Source organism: Muscardinus avellanarius (genome assembly GCF_963383645.1).
Source record: "Muscardinus avellanarius genome assembly, chromosome: 1".
NCBI classification, from domain to species: Eukaryota; Metazoa; Chordata; class Mammalia; order Rodentia; family Gliridae; genus Muscardinus; species Muscardinus avellanarius.
In genome coordinates, this window is record NC_137786.1 from 140575512 (window position 1) to 140589417 (window position 13906).

The 13906-nt window shown below is 43.4% G+C and overlaps 1 protein-coding gene across 25 annotated transcripts in view; it reads right to left on the bottom strand.

Annotated features, from left to right (window-relative positions):
• The window catches only part of NCAM1 (neural cell adhesion molecule 1), a gene marked incomplete at both ends in the record, with an annotated part of 327730 nt that overhangs the window by 40895 nt on the left and 272929 nt on the right, over positions 1 to 13906 (bottom strand). For 17 of the 25 annotated variants that reach the window (XM_080700234.1, XM_080700222.1, XM_080700221.1 and 14 more), the window contains 5 exons: positions 903 to 1073; positions 1585 to 1681; positions 2071 to 2255; positions 2616 to 2766; positions 13243 to 13385. In XM_080700234.1, coding sequence (XP_080556360.1) covers positions 903 to 1073; positions 1585 to 1681; positions 2071 to 2255; positions 2616 to 2766; positions 13243 to 13385 — 747 coding nt within the window. Of the gene's footprint in view, positions 1 to 902; positions 1074 to 1584; positions 1682 to 2070; positions 2256 to 2615; positions 2767 to 6801; positions 6832 to 13242; positions 13386 to 13906 lie in introns of all 25 variants that reach the window. The other 8 variants (XM_080700242.1, XM_080700219.1, XM_080700241.1 and 5 more) reach the window with 1 other exon arrangement.

A 13906-nucleotide genomic window follows, 5' to 3' on the forward strand; every position in this document is an offset into this window, starting at 1 on the left:
AGAAGTGAAGGGATTGTTTTCTTCTAGTATCCAATCCAGGACTCTTTTGTATCTAATCCTGAATACACAGCAATTCCTCTGGGTCCCACTCCCTTCCCACCCTCCAGAAGCTAAAGGAGCGATGGCGTTTGTGTTGGAACCAATGTTCACAAAGACTGTGTTGGGTCAGGTCTCTGAATGGCCGTGATCCTGATATTCCAGCACATTCCCATTTCCATGCCAGTTACCACGTACGGGAGGGAGATGGGAGATTTCTACAGAAACACGATGTATTTCACTGCATTATTCCAATTCAACCCCAAAGGGGGAGTTAGATATAAATATCCTCCATCCTCAGATGGAAGAGCTTAGCCCTTCAAACTGCAGTAAAACCCAGAGCATTTCTTAATCTTGCACTTGGAAAGGTATCATAGGACTAATTTCAGCACACACTTGCTGGCTCAGCTTATTTAGTTCTGTCATAATCCCATGGCAGCCTCTGGGTACAGATACCCAGCTAGGACTGGCCAGGGTGGGGAGAGACCCTGGAGCCCAGGTAACTCACATGTGCAGAGCAGGATGCAGTGCCCATTGCCCTGTGCTCAGCACCTAAGCAGAGCTTCTGCCCGGAATGTGAGTGAGATGGTGCATTCAGTCCTAGCAGGATTCTGAAGGCCAACAGCTCTCCATCGAGATGTGACGGTGACCTAAGTCTGGAGGGATAGTTCCTAATTCTGTAGGAACCCAGACGGGATGGCAGGTGGTGACCTCTGGCATGCTCCAATAGGTAAGAGTGGTGTGTCATCTACTCAAGTGGACAGCTGGGATTGGTGAGGGCCGAGTGTGTGTGTGCACCCAACAACAAGGACCGAGGCACTCCTAACCATACAGGAGACACTCGCCTCCCCCCAACCCCGACTCACCTTCTTTGGCATCATACCACTTGAAACGCCATGCTTCTTCACCCAGTGCCCTCCACTCGGCCTTGTATTTGAGGATGGGCACTCCACCTGTGGCCTCGGGCTCATCGAACTGCACCTGTGCTGTGCTAGAGTATGGCTCCACCTGGCTGATGGATGGTGAAGACGGGGTGTCTGTGGAGAGGACACACATGAAGAGCCAGGTGAGCCCAGCCTGGCCCAGGACCACAACTTCCAGTCCCAAAGAACACCTCTCACTTCTGCTTTACTCTTGGGATCCTGTCACCTGTGTTCAGTCTTCCAGGCCCACTTTACCTTATGGTTCTCCCCCAACACGTTCGGTGCTTCAATCCTCTCTGCTCCCTGACTATCTGGCTCTGCGGTCCCTGGCTCTCTTTCCCCACTCTCCTGGTGCCTCTAAAGTATCCAAGATGCTGGGTGTGGTAGCACGCTTGGGAGGCGGAGACAGGAGGATCGTGCAGGTTCGAAGCCAGCCTCGCTGGCTTAAGAGACTCTGTTTCCAAATAAAAATATAAAATAGGTCTGGGAGTGTAGCCTGGAGGTAGAAGAGTTCCATCCCCGGTACCACCAAAATAAGTAAATAAATAAATAAATAAATAAATAAAGTACCCAAGGTGGGCCCGCAAGGGTGGAGTGGCATCGATGCCACCATGAGGGCACTCACCTGCTTGAACAAGGATGAATTCCAAGGACTCTTGTCCGATGCGGTTCACTGCAGTACAGTTGTAGTTTCCAAAATCATTTTCAGAGTCCGGGGTTACCTTTGGAAGGAAAGAGCCCTTAGAGTTACAAGAGTATTGTGGGATGGCCTTAGATTCAGATCTTTATTTAATGGATTAAGTTATTTACTGCATTAAAATGTGAAGCACAAATCATTGACTCCAGCCCAGCCTTGAGCGAGAGAGAACAGCCCAGGGCTCATAGGAGAGGGTCATGCAACCTCCTGGTTCCAGATTAGTCACATGGACTGCATGGGTGCAGCCTTGAAAGGTGACCCAGGAGAGGGTGAGGCTCAGTCTTTCCTCCAGCCAATGGCTTCCCAGTTCAGGATGTGCTGGAGAAGCAGGAGAGAAGATGTATGCTCCCTTCCAAAGCCTACCTGTCATCAGACAGACTTCTCCATCCAGCTCCTTCCCCCACCCTGACTCACCTCCAGGTAGCTGGCAGAGGGGGTGTTGTAGATCTTGATATTGCTGTAGTTGGAGCTTGGCAGCAACTGACCGTCTCGGAACCAGGAGATTGTAGCACTGGGGTAGGCGAATACCTCACAGGTGATGTTCACCTGGTTCCCCTCCCAGGTGTACACAGCCACAGGGCCCTGTAGCTTGGGGGCATCTGCAATGAATAATAATGACTATCAGGGTGGCCATTACTAACCTGGAGCCCCCGCATCCTGTCTTCAGGCACTGGGAACATGGTGTGCCTCGAAGCAGAGCTAGTGGCTGGTATTGGAAAAGTCATGGCCATTTCGGTATTCCTGTGCACAGACATTGCACAGGAAGGCTTGTACGAAGCCTGGGGATGGGATCATGTGTGTGTAGAGTCTTGGGGTCACAGCTCTGAAACAGCCCAGGGCCAACCATCAAGGGGATGCAGCAGAGGTTGTAGGGTGCAGCTTGGGCCACAGCTTCCTTTTTCCCCTCTCATCTGACCCTGCACAGCCCTGCCCACAGAGTTTCCCCAGCCATTCCTTACATTGCACTTCGAGGTACATGGACTGGGAGTCCTGGCCGATGGTGTTGCTGGCGGTGCAGATGTACTCTCCAGCGTCTGTGTACTGGATGCTCTTCAGGGTGAGGGATGACAGGCGGGCATGGCTGCGCACCACCATGTGCCCGTCCAGAGTCTGCCAGAAGAGAAAGAAGCATGTCAGAGCCCGGGGAGAGGCAGAGGGCCACTCACTACAGCAAGGTGGGGGCTAGGAGGCTAGGCCATGGCTCCTTTGACCAGTCTCACATCCTTTCTCCCCTCTGTGCCATCGGCTAAGTCTGACTCTAGGTATCACCTAATGGGGGAAGGTTTGGGGAGTTCCATGGAACGTGGGTGCACCTCAAACAGAAAATGGGACTCAGTTATGTCAGACAGAATGGATTGTGTGCCAAAATTGATGTGAGGTAAAGACAGACTAGGTCCCCTAAGACTGCTCTGGGATGTGTAAAATGGAGGCAAAAGCTCTGGCCAGCAGAGGTTTTGGCAGCAACAGGGAGACCCTGGGGAACCTACGCTCTCATCTTCTCCTTCCAGTCCCCTGTTCCACAGTGCATGCACACATGCCCAGTGTAAGAAACTGTCTGAGAAACCAGGTTTCTGCCAATGCCTATCCTTCCTGGAGGCTTAAAAGTGAAGTAATCCCATTAACAAAAGTCAAAGTATAAGCTGCTGAGCTGGAGTGAGAGCCTCTTCTCCAAGGACAGAGAGCCCCAGGCAGATCTGGGATCCCTGACACCATCGTCCCCGCCATTTTTGGCTCTTGATAACTGGTAGTAAGCTTCCCAAGTCTCTGGAATTATAGCAACTGGTCAAGAAGAGAAGAAGCATATGATCTTGTGGAGATGGGTTCTGGATTCTTTCCAAGAGGTTTCTTTCCTTGGCATTCTAAGTAAAATGGTAGCTGGCACTGGAGGGTCTGGGCATGTGGCACAATTCCAGAACTTCCAGAAAGTTGATGATGTGAAGAATGAGGCATGTTCCTTGCAGGCTGGGCCCCAATTATATCCAGTATATGGTACTCTGTAGAGATGGCCAAGAAGGTACTTTGATTCTGACGTTGGCCATTTCATGGGACTCAGTCTTTATAGAGAATGAAAGGGCACTTGGCTTCAGGTTCTTTTATTATGCTGATTTGGAAGCCTGGAGCCCAAAATTGCAATGCCTTCTAACAGCCTGAGAAGTAGGCTGGGAAGCTCAAAAACAAGGTACCATCAGCCTCCTACAGTGGTCTCAGCAGATCTATCCCAAGAAGTCCCTTTCACCATTGTTTATAAATCTGGTCTGCTTCACTCATCTGAGCCCCATCATATGTCATAACGGGAAGCTAAAACATGCTGCCAGTAAGGGGAAGAAAAGCCAAGCAAAATCATCACAGCCTTTTGCTGTAAGAACCTCCCTGGTGTTCCTACAACCAGCAAATAAAAGAGGCTGTTTGCATGAGAAGCTGCATCCCAAAAGATGGCACACACTAATGAGAGATGCCAGCAGACAGGTGTGGGGCACTTCCTAGATATCCAGTTCATTGAAGACGCTGGATTCTGGGACTTTTCCTTATCTTGTGGGCTGACAGTGCTGGCTTGTCAGTGGCTATTTCTATATGCTAAACAAAAAATATTTACCCGTTAGTCTGCATTAGAACTATTGAGAGCATGAAGCTTTTCCTGTGGGTATCTCTACAGAGCTAGTCAGATCTGCTTGTTACTCTTGTTTGCCCAAGACACAGAAGGGCTAAAGACAAAGGGGACTCAAGGTCCATCACTGGCTTTCCTCATCATCTCAATGATGCCAACTATGAGATGAATTACAATTGTTTGCCACCCAGACTAGACTTGCTGCCATATGCCATGATCCTCAGGAAGCTAAGAGAACTCGTTCATATGCAAAAGAGGCAGAGAAAGTCACAGAGACAAGGGACATTAACAGCTACAGATCAGGGGATGAGCACCTTTGCTCAGAAGAGTCTAGAAAATGGATGAACGAAGCTCAGGAAATGGATGCAGGGACAGTTGTGTGCTCTTTTGCTTTTTTTTTTTTTTCTCTCTCTCTCATCTCTTTCTTTAAGTTCCTATCTGTGAAAATTTATCTCATTTAATGATGTTAACAGACTGGTAGGCAGTCCTTTACAGAGAATTCTTATTTTGTAGTGGTTCACTGCAGGTGTGATGATGGGATTACTTTCCAGATGCCTAGCTTTCCCTTTAAGGACACACACACAGATTCCAGTGAGTCTAGACTACCTCCCCCTGATATATTTTATTCTAGCACTGGACAAAGCCAGCGAATGTCACCCATGAGCCACTCAGACCAACAGCCAGGTTGACCATCCTGGCTCACTCAGAGGGAGCAGATGAGCTCTGAGGAGGAGCAAAAAGGTCATTATGGCACAAAGATCCTTTGTGTTTTAGTTTTAAGAACATATGAAGTACGATTATAATTATTCTTCTCATCAAAACATTTTTGTCTCCCTTCCTGCAGATAAAAGTGCTAATGCTTTCCAGAGCTTACTGAATCAAAGTGGCCATAACTCAAGCCTTCTTTTGCACTTATCTTGGCTTAAGGTATTCATTTCTCAATGATACAAATAGGAGAGGCTGGAACTTCTGAGCCCCACGGGTGGCATTCACTTGAAAGTCAATTATGTCCAAAGTGAGACATTCATGATAAAGATACTTCTGGAAAAGAGGGTGAGGCGTCTTCTTTCCTAGGAGTAAACCTATCATTTCCACTTATAATAATAATTCTCTTAACATTTCTCTAATGCACCCTGATCAATCTCACCTCCTCCCATAGCAAAGGTCAAGGTCAGATTGGGGGAAAGATGAGTAAGGCAAAAGAGAATGAGATCAGTAGTTGCTTAGGCCAGGCTGATACTTAACCCTTCTTCTCTCTCTCCCTTCCTCAATCCCAGTGGGTCCATGACTTTTGGACAATAAAACATCCAGCCTGTGATAACACTAAGTGATTCCCAGGCCACAGGAGTGAAGCATTTCAGCCAGGACATATACTTAAATATAGTCCCAATGACATCAAGAAAGGTACAATACAAAGAGAGCTTATAATGAACTAGATTTGACGATGGAAGCACGTTCTGTGAAAAAATTCACATCAGTGCCTGGGGACAGGCAGTCAACTTTTCAATATTAAGCAGCATTAAATATTTATTGCTATGACCTGAACACATGAGTTATGTGTTCTGAATAATGATCCTCTCTGATAGACTAAGAGGATAGATACACCAAATTAAACTACAGAGTCTACAGGATCTTTTGTGTTTATAGTTTTACAGCATCAGAGCTCCATTTGGATAAGGAAGACAAAGGCAACTTGAATAAAAAGCGTTTAGAGATTAGATCCTTGAGCCTCACCTAAAATCGACTGATTGCTATTAGATAGTTTGCTTAATCACACAAATCATTAAAAAGCAATGGGCATGATCATATGTAGGGTCTTAGAGCGAAGCACTTAAAGGTTAATATTTCATGTCAGTTTTCATCCTAGTCCCATATCACCTAAACTGAAGCAAGTAGGCAGAGAAATTCCGAAGGTTTACTGACTTGACAAAACACAAACCCCATTTGCACCAAATCATTCTGATCTCATAAATGTAATGCTCTATAAAAGTAAGAGATGTGTTTAGCAATTTGGGAAAACCAACAAGATATGTCATTTGCGTAGCTCTTAAGATAAAATGCGATGTGATACTTTACCGAGACCAATCATTATAAAACAAGTGAGCAACAAGATGAGTTGAGCTGGAACGGAAAGGGCTGAGTGGTTTTAGATCACTAACTCAGTGACTTTATGGGCCAAAGCCACATCCACCACGTGCGAGTTAAAAAAAAAATTTATCATTTCAAAATGCCTGGCCTGGGAATTGGGACAATTTATTTCTATCAGTATAATTACCTGGATGTGATTTTACCAGCACCAGCAAGAGAATAAGATCCAGTTTTAGGAAATAATAAGGATTTGTTCATCCACTCCCAACACAGCTTGCTTGCTCATCCTAAAACGACACTATGGCTAAGTAATATCTACCGGCTATTGACCTATTCTTTAATCTAGCTAAAGTACTAATTAGTTTGACATGTCTGGTTATTAAACGGTAATGTAAGTTAAACTGCAACGACTGGCTAAACTAAAGACTGGCTAGTGGTCAGGTAAGCTATACCTCTTGCTTCTCTGGTCGAGTCCACGAGGCCTGGAGAGAACAAGATATAAAACACAACAAGAAAGCAGTAAAATTTTACAACATGTTGCTTTAGAGAATTGATGTATCACACTGCATTCCGTGCACATGCGGCTTCTTTTTAATTCAGAATTTTTTTCCAAGGCCCACTTTCAATGGTGTGTTTATTACTCAAGTAAAATTTAGAATTTAGCTTATGTTCAGCTTTTTCCCCCCCTTATGCACGTTAAAATGTATAATTCAACTGTAAAGGCATTCCTAATCTTTGGTAGACATAAATATAGAAACAAGCAGACATATTATGCTGCTCCTGTTGCAAAACACCTTAAATATTCTTCATAGTATTCGATGACACTACTACTCATAGCTACATAATCTAGAAATACTTAAGAGAAAGGCTTCTTTTTTTGGATTTGACTAAGCAGCTTATCACATATATACTAATGCCATTTTATGCTCATGCATTTTATATTTCTTTGCATGCATTCTATCAAAATAAAATGTTCATTAGGAAAGGATCAAAGCAGGGAGAAAAGAGGCGCATCAGAAATGAAAAATACGAAGTCTTTGAGACTGTTGGGTGAGGAAGGCTTGAGGACACCAAATGCTGAGTGCTGTGGTAGAGCTCCAGCCCCTGAAGGCAGAGAATGCCCAGATGGTATGCAGATGCAAGCATGTACCATCTTCATCCAACATGGCATTCACGAGGAAGTAAGCCAACTCACAAACATAGAGTTTTGGGGAATTTTCCATCACATCTAGATTTTTAATTTTTTTAAAATTCATCCAGCTCTTGGTCATCTACTCTTATTAAGTTTTCTGTTTTCATACTAGGTGTCAGAGACATCATAGCTGCACTGTCTTTTTTATTAGGGAATGTGATTGTCTGATCATCCCTGATGGTCAGATGGATAAAGGGTACGGAAGATGCTAGAAACACAGCAATGCAATCAGGGAATGTAAATGAGTTAGCAGACAGTTAGTAGGAATCCACTAAATGCAAGGAGCTTTTGTGAGAAATGAGGATTGAAATACTGGGCTGTCACATGATGCTGGGATGAAGGAAGAAGAGAACAGAGGAGCGTGCATGGACCAAAGAAACACAGAGTCAACATGTCGAATATAGTTGCCGATTCCACATCACCAAAAAGCATGTTTGTCACATGCCAGGGCTGCATAAATCAAGGTCTTTTTTTTTTAGGTGCTATATTATTAGATAGACTTTAAAAAATCTAATTCTTCTGTGTCTCTCCTAAATCCTTATGGTTCTGAGGTGTCTAGGCTAAGTAGTTGCTAGTAACAAAATGTTTCTTGTGGCCTGACTTCTTATGTTCCAAATGAATAACAGCAAATTTCTTGATACTAATAATTTGGCTAAAGTGTAGCCCCTTTAAGGCAATCTGCTATGCAAATATATATTATTAGTAAATAAGCTAGGGTGTGGTTAGTAACGCTCCTAAAATTGTTAGTTCTAGGTTATTTAATATTTGCTTTTTATTGTCTTACATACAAGTTTATAGGAATGTGCATCTAAATTAAAGCACCCCTATAATTATCCTAAGCATTTCCTGTTATACATTTGCCCACACCCTGTCTAAACCAGGTTCTGACTACTCAATGGGGTGGCCTTTTCTGATGTTTAAAAGTGGGCTCTGGGCTTGTCCTGAAAGAGGAATTCTTCTTGTAAAAAAGAAAGCTCCAGTTTCCAAATAATTTAGAACTCAAAAGGTTTTACTTTTTAGATGCTCTGTCAGCCCATGATTCAAGGTTCACAAAATCATTTTCATTTTTTTCTGTCTGTTTCTTCTGATCTCAATTCTTTATCCCTCTCCTTTCCTTAATTATTAAGTCTTCAAATGCCTTTCTTTACAATCATTTCAAAGGCATAAAGGTGTTCAAATAAGCAAATGATATATTTTTTCCACCAGAAATAGAATATGGAAATCATCATCCCTGGGTTTCATATAATATGTAAATGGTATCTGGAATCTAGTAACACTTGCTCAAACACCTAGCAGGCAATATTTCAGATAGATTTGTGAAGGATGAGTAATGTTGCAGGTACACAAACTTTCTGAGGCATCACAAAGTCCTTTAGACATGTGATCAAACTGACCCATTATAATGTTGAACTTTTTGGTCAAGATTATGTGAACACTAAGTAATGGACCAACTTCTGGACAACTGATCTACCTTAATGATCTCAGTGACCCAAACCTAAAGACTAACTCTAGCTATTCTCTGCTGCTGATATAAACCAGCTCATTTAGCTGAGAATGATAACAATCATTCTCAACTCAGTGATTAGACTCAAGCCAGAGACATGATCAAGGGTAAAGTGTGACATTTAGACTCATCTTACTGGTTTTGCTTATCCCCATCTTTCTGTTTTAATGGAAGAATATTGCTATTCTATTATCAAGTCACTATGTCTCCATGGGTAGCACATAGTTCTCCCTCCCCCTCCCTTAAGAAGGGTAATATTAGACCCAAGCAGTGATGCCAAAGACAAAGCTTTAATTTGCTTATGTAACTTTACTAAAGGGGTCACTGAATCTTCTATCAAAGTCATCAATCAGAGTCGTAAGAGAGCAAATAAGGTGCTTTACCTTCTGAGCCACTGACAGAGAGGTTAAGTCACTGAGCAAGCCAAGGGCTCTGAGCTTGACCTTGTCCCAGTGAACTTTTTTTTTTTTTTTTTTTGGTGGTACCGGGGTTCCTGGAAGCCCTTCTACATCTGGGGGTACACTCCAAGACCAATTTTTATTAATTTGGAAACAGGGTCTCTTAAGCCAGCAGGACTGGCTTCGAACCTGCACGATCCTCCTGTCTCTGCCTCCGAAGCGCGGGGATTACAAGCGTGCGCCACCACGCCTGGCTCACCAGTCAACATTTTTATCAGTGACTTGGACAAAAGTTTCCAAGAAGTGTTCACACAAAGTTGGAAGCAACAGTCGATTCCAATGCTAGATGACAGCTGCATCAGGAACACTACTGACTGCTTGCTCTTGGACTTATGCTGGGGATCACCGCTGACTGCCTTACCTCATCACTTTAAATATATATACATAAAATGGGTGGGTGCATGGGTTGAAATGTCCTGCCTCTTAGTACAGTTATGATGAAAGTCTATTCTGACTGGTTGGAAAGATAGTCTGGAATAGCTGTTCTCAATTCAGGGGGTATTTGTACATGAGTGCGTTTATTAATAATTAGAGGCAGCTACTGGCATTTCAGGGGGGAAAGAAGCCAATAATTTCAAAGATCTTGTAAAGCAGAGGACAGTCCCAGGGAAGGAAGATTCTTCCCCATTTTCCATCATAACCCTGTCGACAAACACGGGGCTGCAACAAATGAAGTACAGACTTTTTAAAAACAGAAATAAACATAAAACTCTGCATTGTCAGTTAAGCAATCAATTGCATGAGAACGAAGTAGGGGATATGCGGTTTAAATGCAGCTTGTATAAAAAAGACCTGAGCGTTTTAGCTGACCACAAGCTCATTAAGAGCCAACAGAACGAAGACGCTGCTCAAGGGCTAATGCAACTTTAACTGCATGGTGGTATCCACATCGAGAAGGCAGTCGCCCCACTGAAGTCTGCCTGAGTTACGCCGGGCCTGGAGAAATTTTCGGGGAGTGCTAGTGAATTGGCGCTTGTAGAAGAACTAGGAGGTGAAGGACATGGAAACCACATCATACGAAAAACAGTGGAAAGGGCTGGGTGTGATATGGGAAAAACAGGGCAGACTGACTAGAGGAAAATCAAAGTGACTCTCAGATGAAGGGCTGAGCGGCAGAGGTGAGGAGTACCAAGTAGAGGAGGGCAAGGAAGATGCTGTCACCCTCAGACAGGGGCCAAGGGACTTTCTGGTGGGGATGCTAGAAGAGGGAGCCAGGTGAGACTTGGAGAGGTGTCTTTCAGCCTTCTGTGATTCTAACATTTCTTGTGATCTAAAATCTCAGGAAGCTTCTTTACTTTACCGTTAGATCAGATCATCTATTTTGCTGAGTGTATCATCCTGATTTTGGAAAAAATTATTTTCTTCTATAATTCAGTGATGCTGGCAATTTCAATACTTCATTATATATAATGCTACTTTAGTTGGAAGAGAATATGAAGCGAGGCTGCCTACGTAAAAGTGAAGTTTATTATTATCTGGAATCTAACCTGCTAATGTACCCATATTTGATTTCTTCATTAGTAGCTATCTACTCTATAAGATAGATATAATGCCTCTTTGATATCAATATTTAATTAATAGAAATAGCAAATTTTGTGATATATTTCTTTCTTCTTCCTTCTCTTCCTCCTCCTCCTTCTTTTGTGCTGGGGATTGAACCTAGGGGCATTATACCTCTGGGCTATACCCCTAGCTCCCTTTCAATTTTTGTTTTAAAAAGGGGTCTTATTAGGTTGCTGAGAGCCTTGCAAGGTTGCTGAGGCTTGTCTTGAACCCGTGATCCTCCTGTCTTAGCCTCCCAAGTACAGGGATTACAGGTGTGTACCACCATGGCCAGCTATGGAATTTCATTTAGGAAAATACATTAATCTGGTGTTACATCCTGGGCTAAACTGGAGGACTTATTCTATAATCAAATGACTCATACTCCAATAATGTCACCTCAAGTAAACTTGAAGGCAGTCTACAGCAAAAGAAACCACAACATAACTTTTGTGGGTTGGCATAAATTATTATCTCAGATGAGGATAGGTGATCCATACTAAAAACTGAATTGCACAAGATTAGAACCTACTTCTTGAGATGGTATGAGTGTGTATTAATTCCTGGATAGTTTTTCTCATTTTATATAAATGAAATCATAGGTATAAGCCAGATCTGCTGACCTATTAACCTGAGGTAGGTACAAATCTTAATAATCCTGCTGGTCTAGTTTGGCTGCTGAGCTATTCCTAGAAAAGAATAGAATTTAAAAGCACCATTCATCTGAGAAATATATTTCTGTCCTTCACTGTAGGGCAAAGATATACACTGGGTCACTCAGGACAAGTCCACGGTTAAGCCTGATGAAGAACAACCCGGTGAGCAGCAGTCCTGTGGATTAAGCCCTGAAATGTACACTCAGTCCACATAACACACAATGGGAGCAGAAATCTTAACTGAGGGTTTAATTCCATCGTTGATAAAGTATCCAAGAAAACACATTTCTTAATCTAGCTGATTTTCGCATATCAAACAGCATATGCAAGTTTCAAAAATATTTAGCAGTTCCATGGTTGAGTTTTTGTGAAGTTGAATTGAACTGTAGATATAAAAATTGCCAAAAATAATGGGTTACTTGAAACAGAAATTTCTGTTCCTTCTTATTTGGTTTTGTTTTCTATTAGTGGGACAGAAATCAGTTCCTAAAATGCAGATTCCAAATTTAGCTCTGTTATTTCACACTGTCCCTCTTTTGGCTTTATTTGAATTTATCCTGTCTAGGGACTTCCTGTAGGCAAACCAAAGAGTGAAGATCTATCATCTTTTGACATTCCATCAATAAGCAATCCATTATATACGTTCTTTAAGGCTAAGACCATTACTCCTGAATAGGTAACAAAGCTTTGGTCAACTAAAATGAAGCCCATTACTATAGGATATAGGAAAGGAGGTTGGAGAAGTGCCATTAAAGGCTTGAAGTTGCTTTAAAACCAAGCTTTTTCCTCCTCCTGTTTTTGGTCCACTCAACCTCAAAGGGCTGCACCATGGGGGGGCACCTCAACTTTAATCTACTGTCAATAATAAAGATAGCTTTCTGGTGGCTTATAAATCTATCCGCTTTAAAGCTAAATCTTTCTAGTCATTTTAACTTCCCTGGAAGGTTACTGCAATGTTCTTACACCCTCGGGGAATATATCACAGAACCTGGGTCTCATCATCATCACTTAGGAACTGCTAATTATTTTTGCCATTAGAATAAAATGGAATCCAAGTGTGACCAAGAATACAGGCAGACACAAAGGCAGCCAAGCTTCTGTGCGTATAGTGCATACATAGCATGAGTACATGAGACGCGAAGTAAAGAACAGGCTCTTTTGGATCCCGGAGACATCTCCTTGGGTGCTCTGAGATGCTGATAGTATCACCTGGTGCACCAGGCTCTTGCTTCTTTTTGTGCCTCACAGATCCACAATCCTGGGCTTGAAAATCACTATCGTCTCCTCCCCCAAACCTAGCTTAACCATGCCCACTACTGTCACACCCCTGCCAACCTATGCAAGGAACTGTGCCCATTCCACTGAAAGGGGATGTTGGGCAGGCCATGCCCCAGCGGGCCAGGGGAGGAAGGCCGCAGGACCCGGGGGGCCTCCAGTGACCACATCCCCCCTCTGGCTCACCGAAGAGAACTGGGCAGGGCAGACTCGATTTGCTTCGAGTCTGTGTTCCATGGCCCTGAAACTCTTGGGTGACATTATACCTTTTCTTCGCTGCTGATGTTTCTGGTGGAAGTCCTCCAGGTGATAGAGGGAATGGGGTCTCCCGAGGCTTCACAGGTAAGAGTGACCTTCTCCTCCAGTTCCATGGCAGTCTGATTCTCTACATATGTGATTTTGGGTTTTGCTGAAAAGAAAAACAAAACATTTCTGTGAGTTTATTTGATTATTTGGCTGTCTGGGTTTGAGTGATAATGTATACCCATTCAATGAAGGTTAGCTATTTCTTAAGTGCATGGGCCTATCCTTGGTGTTTGATGAAGTAGCTCTAGGACAACATGCAGATGAAAGCAATCAAAACATATCCTAGAGTAAACATCTGGGCAATGGGTGCAGGAAGCAGGATACAGAAGAGCTCCCTTGGCCCAAACCTTCAAGATGGATTCAGCTATGAGGTTGCACCATGAGATTTCCACAGCAAAAACTTCAGGGTGGAAACAGTCATTTCAAGTGTAGAAAACTGCTTGAATAAAAACAAAGAAGCAAGAGCCTGTGAAGAGAGGGCAGGGAAGAGAGGAGTGCGGTGTGAGGCAGAGGGAGACGAGGCTGGATTGCTGGAATTTTCTTTCAGCACCGAGTGGTGGAAGCCCAGAGACAGTCCAGTGATGCTTGTGTTCTGACAAGGTTGATCTAGAAAAACTTCAAGAT